The sequence below is a fragment of the Columba livia genome, chromosome 3, assembly GCF_036013475.1.
Source record: "Columba livia isolate bColLiv1 breed racing homer chromosome 3, bColLiv1.pat.W.v2, whole genome shotgun sequence".
Taxonomy (NCBI): Eukaryota; Metazoa; Chordata; class Aves; order Columbiformes; family Columbidae; genus Columba; species Columba livia.
In genome coordinates this window covers 10,290,144-10,312,619 of record NC_088604.1, presented here as the reverse complement: position 1 = coordinate 10,312,619, position 22,476 = coordinate 10,290,144, and the positions used below count along the sequence as shown (strand labels likewise).

At 36.5% G+C, this 22,476-nt stretch overlaps 1 protein-coding gene across 1 annotated transcript in view; it reads right to left on the bottom strand.

Moving 5' to 3' along the window:
- The window catches only part of APOB (apolipoprotein B), a 38,152-nt gene extending 28,479 nt beyond the window's left edge, over positions 1-9,673 (bottom strand). The window contains exons 1-9 of the mRNA XM_065055783.1: positions 9,516-9,673; positions 7,910-7,948; positions 5,121-5,236; positions 4,127-4,272; positions 2,919-3,072; positions 2,578-2,733; positions 1,451-1,575; positions 1,171-1,256; positions 219-438 (exon numbers count right to left, since the gene is read on the bottom strand). Coding sequence (XP_064911855.1) covers positions 219-438; positions 1,171-1,256; positions 1,451-1,575; positions 2,578-2,733; positions 2,919-3,072; positions 4,127-4,272; positions 5,121-5,236; positions 7,910-7,948; positions 9,516-9,573 — 1,100 coding nt within the window. The 5' untranslated portion in view covers positions 9,574-9,673. The remainder of the gene's footprint in view (positions 1-218; positions 439-1,170; positions 1,257-1,450; positions 1,576-2,577; positions 2,734-2,918; positions 3,073-4,126; positions 4,273-5,120; positions 5,237-7,909; positions 7,949-9,515) is intronic.
- Positions 9,674-22,476: the final 12,803 nt, after the last annotated feature.

The following is a 22,476-nucleotide window of genomic DNA, read 5'->3' as shown; positions in this document are numbered from 1 at the left end:
CAACTGAGTAGTTCTGATGGAAAAATGTGAAATCCACAGGTTTTACTCTCCCTTCTCTATTTCTTTCTCTCAATAATTCTGATTATACTTATCTTTCTGAAAGACAGTCTTTACATCTACTTAATCTCAAATTTAAAACCACTTGCAGCAAATCATTGACCTTAGAACTGGCTGTGGCACTGACATGTGTATTTGCATAATGAACTGTTGTAACATACCTTGAAGTTTCCATCATCTTTGGTACAAGAGAGCCAAGAGTGCTGTTATGTAAACTTCTGAGTCCGGAAACAAATTTGTAAAAGAGTCTTGCTCTCTGCTGGTTCTGCTGGGAGGCTGCAAGTTTCTGCAGTTCCTGAAGGATTTTCAGAACAGCATCCCCCTGCTTTGGATATTTGGCATCTGCACTTTCCAGTGCAAGTCCTTTCTCTTCCAGTTCATCTAGTAATTAAAGAAAATGCATTTTTATGTTATTATCAAGGAGTTATGTTAATTTTTACCTTCTTTCATACATTCAACATAAATATAAACTCTGTAGATTGTTTTATGTGAAAATTGTTGTAGTTTAACAGCTGAACAGTTTTTAGAAATAAAACAATGGAAATTAAATGTCATTCTCCCATAAAATTAATAATAATACCTGTTAGCATAAATTATTTTAAATTTCTGTGGCGTCCATACCACCTTTTATATTAGCACAGTTTGTTCCTTCAACTTTTAATGAATATATCTTAGGAGAAATATGGTATGACTAGGAACAACAACTGCATCCCAAACATACAGTAATCAGGGACTGTTTATCTTTGGCAGATAAAGCTAGAAGTTGTATAAGAAATTATGGTTAGCTAAAAAGGGATCATTAAACTCCTTTGCAATAACATTAAATCTATGTTCCAAGTAAATTATAACTGTTTAATTATAAAGAATAGTTTCAAAATTAAAAGACAAAGATTATTTAAAATTACAGAGTGTTTTTAGAATTTTAATTTCTTCCCCTTTTATACACTAACATTTTCCTGACTAAAGTGATCAAATTTAATTTGAAATTTATGAATTGTTTTCATTCTATCAACTGCATCATTAATGAATACACATTTTAAAAAATCAAAATTGTCCTGGTATTTGACCTGTATTTATACATTGTATTTGTATTATCGAGAAATGCAGCTATACCTCCATCAAAATTTTTGTTATTGATCTTTGGGGTATCTTCAAGCTTCAGCGTCTGGTTGACCTCTGTCATCACACCATAGCGATTTCTGGCAAACAAAGAGAAATTTAGTGCTTTAGTTGAGTTAAAGTACCGTTGAGGCATCTGGACATGCCTTCCGCCTCCTTGAGAAAAAAAACCCCACATTATATTTGGGGATGAAGTCACGACAGAATGTGACACATCACCATTCAAAATGAATATCTATTAAAAAAGGCTATTGACAAATATTGAACAACCTACTTGTACGAGGCAGGCAGAAACAGGTGTTTTTCACTGCAGACAGCATCTCTTATATGTCTTTTCTTTGCATCAATATTGTAATGACAGAATTGAGTGCTTCTCAGAAGGGTAGATAATGGGATGTTCTGTAAAATAAATGGTTTGGCAGTCATTTTACTGAATAGTATAAGAAACAAACATAGTTTTAAGGGCTGCCACAGTTTTCCCATACTATTAAGAGTTAAGAGCATATTGGAAACAAAGGTGCATAACTGGAATCATTCTCGCACAAAGACAAAATCGTGCCAGCATCAATCTTTAGTCTTAAGTCTCTTCACAGGCAAAAATCCCACTGAAATTTTCCCTCAGGCCTTACTGAGGAGTTTGGCTTAGTAGTTACTTCATGACTGATCCCCTGCTGCCTACAACAAAGGACTCCTTCATAGAAACCAGTTTGTAATTTTTGGAGTAGTTCAGGCCCCTCATAACAGTCAATGCTCTTTATGGTTTCAGTCTTGTTATACACATTTTAAAGATTTCTACAATAAGCTGTAAAAGTGGCGGAAATTATGTGGGGTTTTTTAGTATGATATGAAGTCCTGACTTTTTTTTTTTTTTCCCCCTAAGGAAAACACTTAAAATTACAGATGCCATGATACTAGGAAAAATCTACCAATTTTCATGCAAGCAACTGCACTTGATCACTGTGGATTCACAGGTAGGCTGAACTGCATGTCAAACCATTTACTTTAGAGCATTTAGAATTCTCTCCTCCTGCACATCCCATACACATCAGGGTTTTGGTGGCATTTCACATTAAAGGGGAATGCTGAAAATTTTGACCCACAAAATTAAAAATTAGGATATGATCTGATAGGTTATTGTGCAATCAGTAGTACCAACTCCATCTGTGAAAAACTCTGCTTTAAAAATTGAGAAGAACAGGAAAGAAGGTAATTAAACTCTTTCTCTGTATGTTTTTCTCAATTGACTGTCTACAAAGCCACAATCTGATCTAACACAAGGGTGTAGAAAAGCTTCTTAAGCTTTTAGAACATAAATTAAAAAATTACTTATTCTAGTAGTTGTTTATCATTTTAAGTGATGTAGTGAAAAATGTATCGTAGAATTTTTAATGGTATACTTACTAGTCCCTTTACAATGGCAATAGGGCTGACATAATCTCTGATGGGACTGAAGTTGTCACAGGCTTTCAGGTCCCTGTTAATTGAAATATCTTCTGCAACATTTCCTTTTCTAGATTTGAATTCAACTTCACTGTCACACTTTCCATATACAGTATCCTGGAAAGAAGAAATAAGTCAGTGTCTTTATTCATGCTGCCAGATGTTCTCTGATCTGGCTGAAAGGTGACCTTTCTCATCTGAATTCCCAGATCTTTTGAAAACTATATTCAGGACTAACTCTACTAGGTGAGATTTCTTCCATTTGTTAAGGAAATAAGGTGAATGTTTTTCAAAATACCTACCATGGAAATTGTTTTTACATTTTCTACTGTTTCTGTTGGCACAAGTAGAGCTGAAATGATCCCTCTCTTGAGATTCAGTACATTCAGAGGTTCATCCTTCTCTGGATACAGCTTGACTTTCATCTCATCCTGAATGCTGAATTTTAGCTCATGTCTGTCCAAAAAAACCCAAACATCAGTATAAAATCATGTTAAAGCCACCCAGTGAAGAATATGTTACCAATAAACTGCTGGGCTATAGCTAAAGCATAATGTTTATTTTGGTCTATCATTATTTACTAGTTTCTCTTGTTACTATTACAGAGTATTACTATTAAAGCAGCAAAATTCTAACCAAGGACATTCTGATATCACCAGACTACGTCATCTAAGGACAAGTAAATATCAAGAGGAATGGCTGGAAGTTGGAATTGCACAAATTCAGAGAGGAGATAAGTAAATTTTTAGAATGGGGTAATTATTAACTACTGCAATAAGCTACAAAATGATGGGTAGGATTCTCTACTAGTTGAAGTCTTCAAATAAAACCTTGATTGTTTTCCGAAAAACATATTTCAACACTGTCTCAAGCTGTTTTGAGATCTATGGCTTGTGAGACAAGGCAGAATGGATACTGAGGCATTGAAACAAACATGAAGGTGCATGAGTAAAACATGCACTGACAAGCACTGGAGACTTAGTTGGGTGGAGGGAGTAGTAGCAATAAGTTACGAAAGAAGATAAGTAAGGAGAAGATAAGTTGCATAGGTCATTAAAGATCATGATAGGAAACCTGGACTTCAGTCTCAAATGCCCTTCTATTGCACATTCTTCGTACCATGTCAGCAAAGGAAAATTATCTTAAATTTGCTGCAGACAGTCATTTGAGAATTTGCTTACAAGAAGGAACATAACACTTGCAATAATCTTTTGGGGACTACTCAACAGATTCCTGATGTAGATGATAGAAATGACAAAGACATTCCAGGTCAAAATTCTGGATGGAAAAAGTCCTCCCCTACTAGAAACTGAGAAATGTGCCAAGTTAGCTCTAAATTATATCAGGGAGAGTTCTGTTGTGGAACCAGCTTATAAATCTGCCATGTCATCATGAAATGTATTCTATGCTTGAAAAAAACTTTGTGAAGATGGACTGTAACATTACTGCTTTTCAAATCTCAAGCCTACAAGTATTGATGAATTGGTTATTGACAACTGATATTGCTTACTTGGACATGGCATTTGCAAAGTCCTCTGAGTTCTTTGATTTTTTCAGCATGGCCCTTCCCTCAGTGTCAACACCAAATGTCTCCCTCAGGGAGCAATGCATTGTCCTCAGGATGAAGTGGCACAGCTGTGGTACCTCCAGTTCAACCTGAAAACACAAATACGATATATTTACCCTTTTTTTTCATGATCATGTTTCCAGAATCATCCAGTTACAGTTTTGAAAACATGGTGTTCCTTGGGTTTTATAAAGTGTCAGAATCTCTCTGCTAGCAGTTGTTGGGAAGGATTCCAAAGTACTCTAAATACATTAAGGTAACTTGAGGGAGAAGATATGAAAGCAGTTATTTGCTTGGCTCATGGCATGTAGTACATGTTCTACATGGTCAACAAGCAATGTAGGTTCTGAAAATTTATAGTACTAGAATAGTATGAAAACTTGATTCATTATACTAATCAATTTCTATACTTGGTCATAAAAGTGTGTGCTAGTTAAAAAAAAAAAATCCGCAGTTACTGCATTTCAGAAAAAAAGTCATGATGGGAGAATTTTGTGCAAAATGGAGGGATAGTTTAATGGCCTATGGGACCTTTTTCTCCTACAGCCCTGATCATGTCTTGACTGTCACCATCAACAGGCTATGAAGTGGTCTTCATGGCATCAATGTGCTGGTTTAGTTCAACTCTAGAATTGTTTGGTGGGCATTCATAGACTCAGGTTGGAGCCAAGGAAAAACGAACTACCAGGGCGTTCCCCTCTCTCATGTGAGATCAGGATCAAAATGCACTAGCACAGTGTTATGAAGGATTTTTGACATCCTCAGTGCCCAGGTCCAGGTCTAGGACAGGAAGGGCTTAGTCTTCAGGACACTCAACATTTGCCCTTTAAAATAATGATTTTATTTGGAAAACCACTGAAGGATTCTCCTCGGTCATCAGCTTCCATCTTATTCAGTGTACAATCCCAAGGGGTTGTGTCTACTTGTTTTTCCCTACCTTGCAAGTGATCTTTGAACCGCTTCGAGAATCTGCTGTTCCCGTGATCCCATTTGATGTTTCTGCTTCATATGAGTACACATATTTTCTGAGGTGTTTGAATCTCGTTGCATCTTCTGCAATTAGGAAAACAATAGTACTTTTATAATTTGGGTAGGATGTGTGTATGTAGATCCTTATAGTATACACTTAGTGTTCTGTAATTAAAATGAATGCTACATATAAAGGAAGCATGAGGACCCTCCCAATATTTCCTTTTATATTTGCTATAGAAGGGTTTGCAGACAAAGAAGTAGTGCCTTCATGTCAGCTGGACACTTTCTAAAGTATAAGTTATAGCTCAGAGAAAACTTGTGGGGAGAAGCATAAGCTTTTGTATTCACTGCTGTTTGATGAGATCTGACAATATGACTGTGTCTGGCTTTCAAATCATGCCCCTTTAAAGTTAATGATAAAAAGAGGACAAAATTTAAGACGTGGAACTGTTTTAAAAATTACCCTATTTCTTTTAAACTAAACCTATCAAATGTTAGTTTTCAAATTGGTGATGAAAGCATTCAATTCAACTCCAATTTTTCCATCATAATTCAAATCCAAGGAACTTCTTTACCTAAGTCACATGACTGATACTAAAAGAAAATAAACATAGAAAGAGACAAAATACAACAACTAGCATTCCTCAATACAATTTCACCTGAATCTAGAGATTATCTTCCTCTTGAAACATGATCTGCTCTAATTCACTTATTAAATCAGCAAATTTTACTACAGTAGACTCTTTTTAGTGGAGATAAACTTTTGTTAAATGAAGAGCATTGAGAACAAAGCAAAACCACTAAGTTATGAGTAAGAATAAGGCAGGAGAGAGTATTCACAGAGGTGTTTCTCTTTTAATCAAAGGAAGCCCCAAAACCTAATGGACTTTCTCAAAGGGATTTTTTTTTTCACCTGTGTTTAATCTCTCCCTGTTGCTTTAAGAGGCAATTAATCCGTAATTTTAAACCCCACAATAATAAACATGACACAGGAACCCCACAGGAATAAACATGACAACTGAGACATAAGAAAATATTTTGGCCTGGTGTCAAATACAGGGATATAAGATCTTCTTTTGGTGTCTGGAATGCATAATACTGGCCAAACAATGGCCTCAATTACAATTTGCTCCCATTATAACTGCAGATATCATTTTGAGCTAAACATATGAATGGGCATTTTAAGTGACTGTGTTAGAGCAGTTTAGGTCTGTCTGAACCAGAAGCACTGTTCCCTCTGTTTGGACTGAGCACGTCACTGGGATTGTGATGTTGTTGTGATGCTGAGTGAAAAGCAATTTCCTAAATTGCTCCTCTGTGGTTATTTGTGACTGAATATATTAGAACCCTGATCTACTTTTATAGAAAGAAAAATGTTAAAGTCATCTCAGTGTAAACTCACATCTACCATCAAATCTGTATGATTTTGTTTGCCTATATCTGCCATGAATGTACCTTAGTCTTCCTCTTTTATAAAATATTTGTCATGTCAGAGGCCAATGGCAATGTTACCTTGCCATTTGTGTCACAGAATTGCATACTTAGGGAGCAGGATAGAATATTACTGTAAATCTCATATTTTCTCCTTTGACTACCACTTTTATAAGTTTTACATACTTTAATGTTGTTTTAAGTCTGATTACTTTCATGTAATCACTAAACAGAATTATTTTAATTAATACGATTTATCATACAGTAATCAGCATCTTACAGACATTTGAAAACTGAATTAAGTTACATAATTAGCCTTAAAATTAAGTGCTACAAAAAAATTCAACACCATCCCTGTCACTTTTGGCTGTCCTGGACTATGACAGAGATTAAATGTACATTCTCAGAAATTTTTGCAACACCAGCATCTACTATGCTAAAGTCAAAATACTAAATATTGCTTCATTTCCTGCTTTTAAACAGAAATAAATGGAAAAGGAATAGGGAAATTATAAGATTAGAAATGCAAATACAACCCCAAAATTTATTATATCAAAAATACACGAGAAATTGGCAATGAAGCCCAGAAGTCTTTGAGCTGATTCAGGCAGCTGAAATAAACCCAGTTGCCTGGAGATGGTGCTAAAGCATCCAAGAAGAGAAAAAAACCCTCAAGTTCCAAAGGGACAAAGAACAAAACAACCCCTTTGGTACTTTGACCCTATGGTGGAACATTATGTATCTAACCAAGCAGTCAGGGACAGTCAGAGTTCATTGTAAAGGTAGGGCAGAAAGTCATCATTTCCCGAGTCTTGACTTGTTTAAAGAAATTGCTGCCCTTCCTGACAAAGTTGATGATTTATTCTACTGGCATTTAGTTAAATATCCAACTGCAGTTCTGTGGGTTTATCAGCCACTGTGAAGGGTAAATAAGTGAGATTCAGCCCATAGTAAAATGTAATGTAAATTACCTCACTGCTAAAGCTTCACATTTGATAAACAGGAATTTCTAGATTACATAATTTGCACCTGACAATTAAGAGATCAACAAAACAAACAAAAGTATTTTCTTAATGGGAGCTTTTTAGAAGTTCGGAAATGTAATCTCAGTTCCTCCGATCTTAGGAAACTTTAGAAATTCTTTGAGCCAAGCTTTATGGATAATTAAAAACCTAAAATAAATGGCAATAAAGACTTTAGAATATTGCCATCACTTTTGTTTGTTATTTCAGAGTAACAGATTTATGGAATAGGAAAAGTCAAGCTTTGAAAGATGTATTCAGTTAATATAGCAGATGCAAGTAGATGCAAGAAATTAGTTACTTGAACATCCAGAATTTCCACTTTCAGGCGTTTCTTCTTCTGTAAAGAATAAAAACAAGAATTAAAAGCTGGAAAACTTTTTATAGCTATAAAACAAAGGCTATTGCAATATAAATAGAAATACTACATTTTCTTGTAAGAACTTTCAAATTCATGCCAACTGTCAATGTATTTTGGTACACTGATGTGAATAGCAAACCTACTATTAACATGGACAATATAGAGTCAAATCTAAAGAGAATTACAGTATTTACCTTGATATTGTGAATAAAGATCTCAGATTAAGATCTTTTAGTCACTGAATTAAATTATTTTGATCTAAACTGATAAGGAACAGCTTCTAGGTCCACAAGTAATTTTAAAAGCCCTATGTTATGTGAAATAGAAAGTTTATAAATGATGGGCACAAAATGTAGAGGCAGACAGATGAAATGTAACATACAACATGGTTTACTTTAAATTTTTAGTCTATTTGAGCACATAAAGATACTGCGTAGTGAATGAATGGCTGTATCATGGTTTTTGTACATTTTAAAAAGGAAAACTTTGATGATAAATACTACAATCTCTGTTGTTAAATATTTTCTGAATATTGAGAGTTCATTCTTTGGAGGAAAAGAAAACTGACTGGAAGTCTGTTTAAGTTAAGAAGAATCATTTGCTCCAATCTGTCTTAGGTATTTCCCATATGGCTCTATTTAAAATAAAATAAAATTAATAGAATCTAGTAAATTTGCTGCATTCATCTGATACTATGTAGTTCTTTGGGATATCACACATGAATGCCAGCACTTTTCACAATATTCTCTGCACACTTTCCAAGTTTTCATTCCGAGAATTCTAAGTTAGGCCACTCTATAGATTTAGAGTGTAATGGCAATAGCAACAGTACTACTACCATTACTATTTCAATAGTAACTGTACTAACTTTATTAACACCCATGAAAAACAAGTGCGTCTTTTAAAATTGTATAACATCAGTCAACAAGAGGATATTAGTTCAACCATAGGGTATTTATGATGAATTTGATTGGCGTGTAAAACCAGACCTGTATAATTGGCCCCAGGCTCTCTTTCCTCCTTAAGGTTCCTGAGGTCTTAAGTAACACTACAGTATCATATTCAAAAAAGCTACTTCTTGGGAGGCAAGGAGAGCTCACAATCCACAGCACCATATTGATCTAGGCTGTCTTTTCTGATCTTAGAAAAAAACCCTTACTGGCCTACTTTTACTACTACTACTGATGACCATGTCCCTTTAAAAACAAAACTGTATTTCAAATATCAGTATTGCATGCCAAATACATTTTGTTTTATTGTCCTCTGTCTTCACATTTGCTTCAAAATAGGTCAGCAACAGCTGGAATAAGTCTGTATAATATCTATAAGCTGCATTAAATCTGATCAAAAGACACCAGGTGACGTTTGTGACATTTTCTATGTTGGGATTCTCCTATGATTGCACACTCCTACAAAGGGAAGAGATTACATCTTTGCCACACTTACCCTATCTGATTCTACAAATCATTGTCCTGTTGATTTTTGCATCATTTTTTAATGGGTTCATAAATCAGCAAAAACCGCTAACACAAAAGGCAGTACTTACGTGTGAGAACACCACTGCTGAGCAGCAGCAAGAGCAGCAAGAGCTGCACAGGGCCCATGGTGAGCCCCAAACCCTCTTGCTGCTCTTTCTTTTCCTGTTTTTCCTTCCCTCCCCTCTTCACCTCTTCCTTACTGCCTCAGAGGGAGAATGAGCCTTCTGACTTGGACCTCCATTTATATAGCCTTTAGCAAGCAGCTGAGGCACACGGTTTAGAAAGCTCAGAGCAAATTGCCAAAGGTCCAAAGGTGAGAGTCCCAGGTCCTCACTGCGCTCCAGACAATGCTCTGCTCTGGTTGTTCTGGGTCCCTGAAGGCAGAAGACTGAGTATATACTGGAGATACATCTCTTCCAGTTCCTTTTTTTTTAAATCAGAGCTTTAAAAGCAAAATTCCTCAGCTGCAGACTCTAACAATGTATTCAAATAAATTTCCCACATCTACATAGGAACGATTACAATGCATATATTATAGCTGGAAGAAATGATCACTGCAGCATGCTTTCAGTATAGATGTTGAAAGACTTAAGGGTATGAGTACTTGAGAAAATAAGAGTACCGTGCAGTTTAGACATCTTCCATTAACAGGCAAGAGAATTAAAGTGTAAGTTTTTTTCCTTTGTGGTACCCAAATTTTTCACATACCTTCGTAAGAATGATTTGACTTTTACTTGCAATATTCTGGTTGATCAGGTCATGTTCATGTTGAAAGTAAGCCCTTCATAATTATTTTGTTTCCTTATTTTCAGATTCAATTTCTTTTTTGCTATAAATAGTGGAAAAAAAATGAAAATAAGATGATTAAATTTATCTGAAGAAGATAAACCTTAATAAAATACAAACAAAAAAACTTTTTATGAATATGTATATTGCTAAAAAAATAATTTTATATCATCAGAAATTCTAGTCGTTTGAATTCTCTACTCATATTTATCAAAGCTAATTGCAGTAAAAAAATTCACTAAGGAAATAGTTAAGAATATATTGTTCAGTAAATTTAATTTTCACATATCTGATCAAATTGAAATGTTTTGACATTCCCAAATCAAAATATTTCCTCTTAGCTTATTGAATCAAAAAATCAAATTTTGGCTAGCTAAGTGGTAATTCTGTTTCCTTTGAACTCTTACCATGTTACCATACATCAGGCCAGTTATCTTTAAAGTCTCTTATTTCTTCATACCCTTTCTCTCTTGGACTTCATAGTTAGGTTATATTTCCCAGAATGCACTACAATCATGTAACTCTTAACATCAGTTCAAGCAAAAGCTAAGCATTGACGTACAATGGGAAGTACTTTCCAACAAGGGACACATCCTTGTAATTAGGATTTCATCTAATGACATTAACAAGATGCCATTTCACGGAGCTTTCAAAAATTTCTTTCCTGGATTCATCAGTGTTGGAGGCATCACAAAGAAATTATTTCTTACGTTTTTCCATTTTGATTTCTGTCCTTGGCTTATACCAATCAATAAATCAATAAAACAACCAATAGGTGATTATTATTTTTTACTTCCAAAAAGCAACATAGGTTTTTGTTTACTTTGGTGTCTACAGCTGCCTCAATATGTGTTGTGATACATAATGATGACTTTACTTTGTAGTATGGTTCTGCCAAAGAGACTGTACAAAAATACAATATCTTTGCCCAAAGCATTTGATCCCTTTCTGAATTCAAACATCAAGAGATTTTGACTATTACTTAAAATCTATTTATTTATTCACTTTAGCACTGCAGATAAATAGAGCTCTGGAGTGCCCAGCATTAAGAGTTATCTCCCCATGTCTTCACGTGGTTATTTGGGGTCAAGCTGAGGCTAACTGATTGTATATAATATGACGCTGCATGGACATAAACAGATTCCAGAAGTTATGACTCAGTCCATTAGCGTGCAGGTAACATTCATGCACCACTCTATCGTGACAAGTTTATATTGCTGCATTACCTAGTCAAGGGTATTATTGATATGGAAAACCCCTCATGACGTGCAAGCCTTAGCAATCGTAGAATCTGAGGATAATCTTGGTTTGGAAGGGATCTCTAAAAATCATTTAGACCCACCACACACTCAAAGCAGATCTCTCTAGATCAGAATGCTCTGGGCCTCATACAGCAAAGCCAAATCAAATGATCATTTGACATCCTGTCCTTCATGGACTACAATCTATCTGGAGGTTACTGCCTGCTCACATGTACATGAAGAAATATGTATTTGGGTGCATTGCCATACTTCAAATGACTGGAACAGCTACATTTCCATTGGAACTACAGTACTTGCTTGAGAAGTAGATGGCCAAGTTTCCTGCTTTGCCATCAAAAGAGAGCATTTGATCCCACATATAAGTGTCCTGTGTATAAGGCTACCTGCAATTTTGGGTTGGGAGCAGCTTTCCTGATGAACCTGGAAACTCTGTAGACACGATTCAAAGTTTGTATAGCCAGAAAATTGAACAAGTAAATAATGAAACAACTCCTGTGCATGTTGGGGCATGTGTCTGGGAGTACAAAGTCCTAGCTTCAGTTGTGTATGTATGGCACATCTGGACTAAATGCAAATATAATACATGTGGCAGGGACTAGGGCTCAGGACTGAGTAAATGTTTTGCTTATTTTCAAACTGCTTGAACTCTCACTTGTAAGCCATGGCACATCATTTAGGGGAGAGGGACCTGGGGATCCTGGTGGACAGCAGGATGACCATGAGCCAGCACTGTGCCCTTGTGGCCAGAAAGGCCAATGGCATCCTGGGGTGTATTAGAAGGGGGGTGGCTAGTAGGTCGACAGAGGCTCTCCTTCCCCTCTTCTCTGCCCTGGTGAGACCACACCTGGAATATTGTGTCCAGTTCTGGGCCCCTCAGTTCAAGAAGGACAGGGAACTGCTGGAGAGAGTCCAGCGCAGGGCAACAAAGTTGATTAAGGGAGTGGAGCATCTCCCTCATGAGGAAAGGCTGAGGGAGCTGGGGATCTTTAGTTTGGAGAAGGGGAGACTGAGGGGTGACCTTATTAGTGTTTACAAATATACAAAGGGTGAGTGTCACGAGGATGGAGCCAGGCTCTTCTCCGTGACAAACAATAGTAGGACAAGGGGTAATGGTTTTAAGCTGGAACATAAGAGGTTCCACTTAAACTTGAGAAGAAACTTCTTCTCAGTGAGGGTGACAGACACTGGAACAGGCTGCCCAGGGGGTTGTGGAGTCTCCTACTCTGGAGACATTCAAAACCCACCTGGACACCTTCTTGTGTAGCCTCATCTAGGTGTTCCTGCTCGAGCAGGGGGATTGGACTAGATGATCTTTCGAGGTCCCTTCCAATCCCTAGCATTCTGTGATAGATACCAGACAGTTCTATGATACACAGGAGTATATTAATTAGAATAAAAATGGATTGGGTGGTCACAGCCACCTGTAGAATCTAGAAAAACCCAAGGAAACTGAGCACAGTAAACTAATACCAGCAAATAGCCGGGAGTCAGCAGGGGGAAGCATTTTTAAAAGCTCCTATTCCATAACGTGTGTTATGGTGTCCTGTATTTATGGTACATATGGCACATCCTCATGGCCTCCAGAGTACTGTACATTCACTGATCCCTCTATTTTCAGTACAAATGTGTGCATCTAACATTCCTTCTGTTGTATTTAGGGATTGTCAAATGGATACCATTAAACAGAAAACCCACTTAAACTAAAACTTTGACTGATAGGATTTGGGCTTTGAGTTTGTTTCTTAGCCATACTGTGCATTAAGCCTTTTTATTTTTGTACAGTCTTAGTTGCAGGAATTCACCTGGCAATCAGAGTCTAAGTTTGATTCTAGAAAGAACAATTTATTTTATCAAATTTTGTCTTCAGACTTCAGTCCATGTTTTTCCACAGCTGTACAGAGGAAGCTACATCAAATCACTCATCTGAAACTGAACTCCCTCCTCTCATCACTGGCCATATCTATCAGAAATTTTATCTTCTGTTTGTCATTTCATTGTCTTAGGACAAGGCCCTCTTCAATTAACTCGTTTAGGTTCTTTGTTAAGTTTTGCATCTTTTTCACTCAGTGGTTTCTGCAAGACAACCATACAGTCTGTGGAAGCAACTATACTTGGCATTATGTTGCTTATATTCCGAAGAATCCTTGTGTACCTTTAATCTCTTTCTCTCTTTTCTTTTTTTCTTCTTTCCTTCCTTCTTTCCTTCCTTCTTTCCTTCTTTCCTTCCTTCCTTCCTTCCTTCCTCCCTTCCACCCTTCTGCCCTCCCTTCCACCCTTCTGCCCTCCCTTCCACCCTTCTCCCTTCCCTTCCCTTCCCTTCCCTTCCCTTCCCTTCCCTTCCCTTCCCTTCCCTTCCCTTCCCTTCCCTTCCCTTCCCTTCCCTTCCCTTCCCTTCCCTTCCCTTCCCTTCCCTTCCCTTCCCTTCCCTTCCCTTCCCTTCCTCTCCTTTTTCTTCCTTCTTTCTTCTTTTCTAAGAAATATACCCCCTACACAGTGTTCACTTTTTTTTCTCATTACTTATTTAAGTCAAGGCCCAACACTTCTGGTTCTTTGGGAGCTACTTGGAAACATTGCTTTTAGTCTTCTACTGTTTCCCAGATCACAGTGTCATCTGTTTAGGTCTTAGTATGTCCCTCATCAGAGAAAAATGGTTGTATTTTCTGGCGAAACACCTATAGTGCTAACTGCAACCCAATGGCAACTGGAGGAAACCATGTCTCCCAAAGGAGGTGTTGGAGGTGCATAAACATATCCTCTGTTTGTCTAAGAACCACTGCCAGAAGCCTGCTGAGGCATCAAGAGTAGAAAAATATTTGGCATAAGCCATCTCCTCCAGAATTTCTCTCCTTGTAGGTAGTGGAAAATGTTTCCTTTTTACATATTTATTTAGTTCTTTTGAGAACCCTGGGCAAAGAGTCTGTCTTCTTTTTGTACTAACAAGAAAAAGTCCTGCTTCGGTTGAAACTTTTATTCACACTCTTCCTTCAAAGTATTAAAACTCCTCAGTTCCTTCATTTCATTTTGTCCCTAGGCAAAGAAGAGCACTTTTGAATTGTAGTAAGTTGGGATCTCTAAATTCAGTTTGGAATTCTGCTGAGATATTCCTACAAAGGTTTTGCAAAGCTCTACTTTATTCTCTCTCACCAACAAGGTGACATGGTGAAGTGCTCAATGTATTTCTACAGCAGCATTTTTCCCATTTTTTTAAATTTTCTTCCAATTTATTACTTATCCACAACTTCCTTTCAAATGCTCCCTTCTAAGCTCACCTCTGGAAAATTGATCTTCTACCATCTCTTTTAGTACTAAAAACATTGTTTCTGGTACAGATGTCCAGTGCATCTGCAAAAAAGGTAAGACTAAGAAACAACCCATTTACTTTCACAATGACAATTCAGGGATTTCCTGTACAAAAAATTACACACTGCTGTTCTAGTTACTTCCACTGAAACAGTGCAGTGTTCTTCATCCTTTTTGTCCGGGTTGTAATGTTACAGTATTGCCAGCCTTGCCAAAATATCGTATTCCAGTGGAGTGTCATGATGTAAGCGGATCATGTTTTTTGAGAACTCCCAACTTTAAAATCTGTACACCTTTCGCTTCATCTCTCCCATGGTTTCAACCCTCCATCATCTTTATACTGCCAGAGCTCATGCTGTCTCCACAGGCTTTCATGTACACAGGATGCCATCTCTGCCTGCAAAGTTCCAACTGCTTTCCCAAAATTAATTCACACCACCACTGTGCTTTCTATGATGCTTTTCTTCATCTCCACATCTGGCCACTTCTCAGGGACTCAATTTGTTTTCCAGACTTTGTTTTCCAGATTATGTTTTCCAGACTATGTTGAGTTCATCAACATAGAAACATTCTTTCCTTTTTTAAATTCTTTTTTTTTTTTTCAAATATTTATCTGTTACATGTTTATTTTTCTACAGAATACCATATTCCCCAAATAGGTACACTACACTTCAATTCTTAGTCTTCTCATTTCAATTAAATGGAAGATTTGAATGTAAGAATTATCATTCATAGAACTATTGCCTTGCTGTTTTTCTTTTTGCTGGCTTCTGCTGCTCACAAATACACAGAGGAGCAATGTTTAAATCTTTTCCAGTTGTTTAGGGAGCTCATTTTTCCACCACTATAAGCAGTTCATTTTTCTTTCTGCTTTTGAGAGCTGTTCAATAATCACTCAAAGTCAAAGAGTCTGACAGGACAGCTTCACTCAGTGTCTGAGTTGATCCACCAATTTGATAGTTTTAACTGACTGGTATTGTGCAACACAAATTTCTACACAATGTTACATGGAATTTTACTAGATCATTCCTGAGCCTTTTCAAGGCATTGTTCTCCTTAGATAGGGAAAAATACTCTGTCTCCACATCAGTCATTGGGAACAGAACCACAAACAACTAACTTGCCTTACAGAGCATAGCTTTTTCTATAGCTTTCTCCTAATGTTAGGTAATTAATACTGCAGAAGATGCCCCTTGTGACATATTGGCTGCTTGAAGGCCACAAGGAAGGCTCTGTGAACTGATCTTACACATACTAGTTAAGGCAATAGTTAGGTTTACCCAATGTCTCATCTGAGGAGGAGAAAAAGTTTTGTGTGTGCTTTGTATTTGTTTGTTTGTTTGTTTGTTTGTTTTAAATTATTAAGGCTCTGATGCTATATAAGGAAGAAAAAGAAAAAAGGAAAAAAGAAAGAGTCAGTACTTTTTGCATGACTGTACCACAAATGATAACAAAACTTAGGAAGCCACAAGAGCAACAGTAGATATGGCTGTCAGGTGGGGACCTAATTTTAATCTGTATATGGATCAGGTTATAAATTTTATTACTGGATGATGAACTGCACCTGTTAGGATTGAGGCTCTGAAAAGTTAAAAAGGAAGGGGACATGTCATTCAGCATATTGGTACCAACATCAAAGGCTTTTCACTTTCTGGTCACCTTTGTAAATATAGCCTCAATGAGCCATGGGTTCAGTTTGCTTACCAGGGTAAAAATACTTTAAAAATTAGAAACATTATTGTAGTGGTTGTGATTTTAAATTCTAGGGCAGACCAAGAACAGAAAAGATTTGGGGAAAAAAAAACTCTTTTATCCCTAACGGGGCTTTGCATTGTATCATTGAAATATCCTCAGCTTATCCATACACCTGGGTATTTTGCTAATTAAACAACACAATTTTATTGATGATAACCAAAATTCTTGATTTCTAGAAAAGTCCTCTAAAAAAAAGGTCTTTTTATCCTCTGACCAGATTCCTTTCTAAACTCAGTATAGCAGCCTAGATTAACATACAATTGTCAGGAATCAAATTCATATTTTAAAGACAGGTATTTGGGATATTTTTAATTATTACATTAAATATTTATATCATTACTTATCTGGGGAAATGTTCTGGTGCAGGAAAATACTACATACCACTTCTTTGCAGGTACAGTTAATCTAAAATGTGCATTTTTCATGTATATTTTAAGTAAAGCATTTGTCCGTGCTTCATGAATTTTTCATTTTACTGGTAAGTTTCCTCTTTCCTGTTCTTTGTTAATTTCTTAATACTCCTTTTCTGTCCAGCAAAATCACATTGGCAAATATTATCCTCTTTACACATTTCTTTTATTCCAGAAACCCCTGTCTGAAGTCACCTTATTCTCAGTTCTATTGTATTATCTTTTCTAAGGACTTTATATCCCTATCGCATAGTTCAAGCTTATATATGAACTCTTATTTCTTTCTGAGTGCTCTTTCACGACTTTCATTCAGTTAAGAATGACTCTGTACTTTATAAGCATGGTGTAGGTTTTGGGGTTGTCATATGCAGGGATAGGAGTTGGACTTGATGTTCCTTGTGGGTCCCTTCCAACTCAGGACATTCTATGATTAATGCAAATTTCTGCCAAAATCAATGGGTTTCCTAATCTAAAGTTTTGTTTAAAACTAATTTCCAATATTTGCATATTTTTATTAGTAAAATAATGTTATTTTTGTTAAGTCCACCATACTGTTAGAAAGAATGGTGTTGGAAATAAGTATTGCACCCTTATTGGCATTACTTATGCATTCAATGATGTCACTGGGGCTACAGTGACATGGTATCATGATTCCAGTTTTACGTATCAACATACGTGGTCACATTCTCACATTGGTCATTGAATTCCTTCTGTATACAGCTTCTGTTTTGGGGTGTGAAGGTTTGAATATCAGTCGACGACATCTTTGAAAAATGTGTCTCTCTTTGGGTAATAATGGGTTGCAAACAGTTGCCGCTTAAGCAAAAACTCCTTGACAAAAAAGGTTCAGTGAAGATGGAGAATTTTGTTTTATATTTGTGTATGACTGTCCAATTGTCTCTGCTGTCAACAATGTAGTGATTCATTATGCTGATCACTCAAATGAAACCAAACCTCATTTAACATTAAGATAAGGTATGAACTGCAAAAACAGGTTAAAGTTCATCTTACAATAGCAGTGGATGCCCAGAAAAGAGAACGGAACATCCTGTTGTTCAGATGTTATTTAGTAACAGAAGGAAAACTTCCAGACTTTTTTTTTTTTTTTAGGTTATTTGAAAACATTCTTAATTGAGTTAAATAAAACATCTGAATATTCATTTAGTTAGCAAGAATGAAGATTTCTGAATTATACTTTTTGGCATAAAACCCCAACATATCAACATAGTTTAATGAAAAAGGACAGGTTTCTTTGAGAAACGTAACACTAAGAGTTCATTTATCTGCAGAAATGAATTGGTTAACAATGACAGAATTATATTACTCTATCTGATCTGAGGATTTGGCTCAATTCTGAAGTGGCCTCTCTGTTCTTATTTGATGCTCTCAACAGCTATTTCTCTGCTGACTGCCCCACCATTTGCTTTCTATTCCTTGACCTTTTGCCATCTTTCCCCTTGTATCTGGTATTTCTGATTTTTCATTGCCACAATTGCACTTAGAGAGTTTAATTTTCTAGTGTTATTCTTCCCTTTCTTCTTCCTATTTTCTCTGTCCCAGCGCATCACTTATATACCTCACACTATCCCAATGTTACCTTTACTTCTTCCTCATAGTTAGCATTTTGCTAAGTCTTGCTTTGACTTTAGACTGCTGAAATCTTCTCTTTATCTTCCTGTTCACTAAGCCCTTGTAATCCACTGTCCTATTCAGAATTCCTCTGTGAGAACAGCCTACCAGGTTCTCATGACACCCCACTTCAGTTTGTTAAAATGGTCACTTCTGTTGCATTAAGCCACACATAACCCCAGAGTACTTTACTGTGTGGCTTCCTGAAATAACGCTCTGTCCATTTCCCACTCTCATGATGCAAAGCTTGAGCACTGTTTCCTCGTCTTGTGTAGACTTCATGATACAATGTTCAGATGACAAGTTTAAAGAAGATATATTCCACTGCGATGGTAAGGATTTGGTGGGCAGAGAATGTGCACAGTTGTGAGCAATTCTGAACTGTGGTCAATGTGCAGATGTGGGGAAAAAAGCAAAACAGGAACAGAATGAGGGAAGAGAATGGAGAACAGCGTCAAAACATTAAAATGGTATTACAGTAATGCAAACAATGGTATGTTCTCAACAGTAACGGTAATAATAGAAGTAAACAGAGCTATTATTCCCTTCCTGTCGTTCCAGTTCAAATAGTATATAGTGGAAACTGAGAAGGATCAGAGATAGGCAGATCAGAGCCGTGGAAAATATTCCAACCTAAGAGACACTGAAGAGACTGTGATTATTTGCTTTGAAGAGGAGATAAGAAGAGATAAGATAAAGGCACACAAACCAATTACAAATATAGAGCAAGATGAAAACCACTAAGAGTATTCCTGCAGTACTTGAAGACATTTTGGGGGTGCTTGTGTGTGGACTCCGTTCCTGAAACATGGCCATCCAATTTTATTTTCAACTCCTAGAGTATCAAGGATATCTGTATGGTGGCTGGAGATAAGACATGGATCTTAGATGAGATTTGCACTGTTCTCAGTTAGCAACTGAAGGTCAGAGGAGATAATGCACTGAGTAAAAAGTGATACTATATGCTCAAGTCTACTTAATCTTGCTTTCATTGCATTTGAAAGTTGGCAATAAATCTGAATGTAAAACCTAAACTAACAGAGTAAAAACAAGTATTAAATATGTATCACAGGTAGCTTTGGAGACCTCTGAAGTTTATTCATTTATGTGCCTCTTGGCTTAACTTATCTCCTGAACATCCTATTCTAGCTGGGCTGGGACCTTATCACAGTAGTGTTTCACAAAGACAAAAAAGAATTCTTCTTTCCTTGACTCTGCTGGTGATCTAAATACAAATGAAAGAGACTGAAACAGACAGATACAATAACACTATGATGCAGAAAGTATGTAATTTATCTATTTGCCAAAACTTGGACATCTTAAGTCATCTCACATACTCATGTATTTTGCCTGGTTTTCAGCTGCCACTTCCAAAGAGTAAGACAGCTTAGTTTTGAAATGATCCAAATTTTCATGCTTAAGCATGTAACCTATGAATTTTCCTTCAGAGGAAGGTAATTCTATAACTCCTTCTAGCATTTCTCTGTAAATCACCTGACATCGCTGGGGAAAGAGTGTAGTTGTTTCTTTATGTCTACTTCATATTCTATAATAATCCATCTTTTAGTCTGGATACTAATTCATGATGCATGATTCTAGTGGGGCTAGAAAATAAATTTCAAAGATTCATTTATGTTCTTACATAAAATTTGCTCTTAGTAGACTTACTTTGATAGATGTTTGTTTTCCTGCATCTTATGTGAAGTAATTCCTTATGCACCCAAGTAAGAGTGTAGAATGTAGATTAAGGAAGAATGTAGAGTGTAGAATCAGATTCCTCAGTCGTAGATGGTAGAGTTTGAAACAGGTAAAGCTGTGAATGTGAAACTTCTCCAGTTCTTTGAAATGGCAGTTGTGCTTAGAAATTCAGATGTTAGCATTTTTATTATTCAGTTTCATGGGATTAATGTCAAGACTAATGTTGAATTTAAGTTGAGACTTATGTTGGGAAAGTGTTTGAAATTTTCCCATGACTTTACACTTTGGTAAAAAACTATTCTGAAATAAAATTACACATGGGCTTAACATTTCCATGTTAGCTTTTGGCAGAGTCTGTGCCGGAAGCTTTCTGCCTTAATCACTGCTGATGGACATCTAACTCAGCAGAAGTAGGATTAGATTGAAACACCAAATGGTCAGCAATCACATAGACCATAAGAAGGCTACTTTGGATAGGAATTTTTCCCTATTTCTTTAAAGCTAGGGTAATGAGAGAGAAGATGATGATGGCTAGGAGAGAGTAGATCCAGAAAGCTAGAATGTATATTATCTTTGGATGGGGACCTGAATGAAGCTATGTATTCTAAAAAATAGAATATAAGGGGAAAAATGTTTGTGAACTGGAAAAGTGGTATTCAAATAAGGATGGAACAGAGAAGTTAGAAGAGTGAATGGGCCACTAAAATATTTATGCACCTAAAGATGCCCAGAACTGCATATAGTAACTTTTATGAAGATAAATTAAGACACCCCTTACTACACAGAGATTGATTTGACAAACAGATTTGATTTAGTGGAGAATAAGAAAGAGAGACAAACAGAAACTATCTAGCAAAGAAAAACTAGTTCCAGGGCAAAAAGGTGATGAGGACAATAGAGTTTATTTGTGCTAAAAAATGAAATGGGCCAAGGACCACTTTCTGGCTCTGAGGCCAAGGGTTGTGCTATAGTCCATGTCCACCAGGTTAAATTCTCTCATGTCACCCAACAAAGTGCTCACATGCAATTGTGTATTGGGAATGGTTACTTACTTAAGTCTGAAGCCGTGCCTGGGTGTTATTTGGGAAAGTGCTTGTTGAGCTGGCCTAAAAACATACTGTTGACTGTGCTATTGAGCTGTGAGAAAAAGCAAGGTCCAATTGCCATAGTTCTGTTTAGTTTAGTAGTGTAGGTGTAGCCTGGGAGAGTAGAGTCCAAGGAGACATGAAGATAATATGCAAAGAACTGCAAGATTAAATGGAGTGCAATGACCTGAGGAATGAAGAAAAGCAGGGAGGAAAAATGCTGGGATTCATCTTAACTTCAGGAGAGGTCAGGTCTAAAAACCCGGGAAGCATCTTACCAAGAAATGTTTAATAAGCCATCAAAGCCATTATATTTTGTCATCAAGGTGTATCAGGTGAACAAATGTATGCAATGTTTGCCAAAAGTACAGACAATGAGATACGAATCTGAGGAAGCCTGAAAAACTCTCTATTCATTTTTAGGTGGGCTGGAAAGCAGTGATTCTGCTGGTTTCATACTGGAACAGGTCTATATTGTGTCAGTTTAGTGAAAACATTCAAGAAAGTGGTATTATTTCCAGTGATCCTTTTGGTGGAATTTCAGATATTTTTTCTTCCAAAGGAGGAGCATAAAGATTTTACAAGGGAAGGAAAATAGGTAGATTATTAATTAATATTTCTAGGAAACAGAAATCTTGAGTCACTGACATTTATGAAAAGAAAACTGTTCTCAGGGAAAAAAATCAAATGAAGAGCATGATCTGTATATTTGTGGAAGAAGAATATAACTTCTTTACGGCAATACAACTTCGGAATTTCCATGTTAAACAAGAGGAAAAACCTTGAAAGGAAGAACTCCAAGCCTTACTGAATAAATAACTAAGTCAGAAAATACTCTTAAAATAAGCAGAACTTTAACAATGAATAAGGAAAAGGAGCAGATCAGCAGAATTTAGATCTTGGAAGGGTTAATGGAGAACTGCCAAAAGTCCAGATGAAAAGTATGAGTGCTGTAAAAAAAAAAAAAAAAAGAATATGAAGAAAGGAGTTGATAGAAAGACACTTTTAAGCTTGGTCTGAAAATTAAACTGACACCAACCTCCATTCTTACTATCAAAGTTTGAGGCACATACAGGAACAGAATTACTATGGTATTTTCTAGTG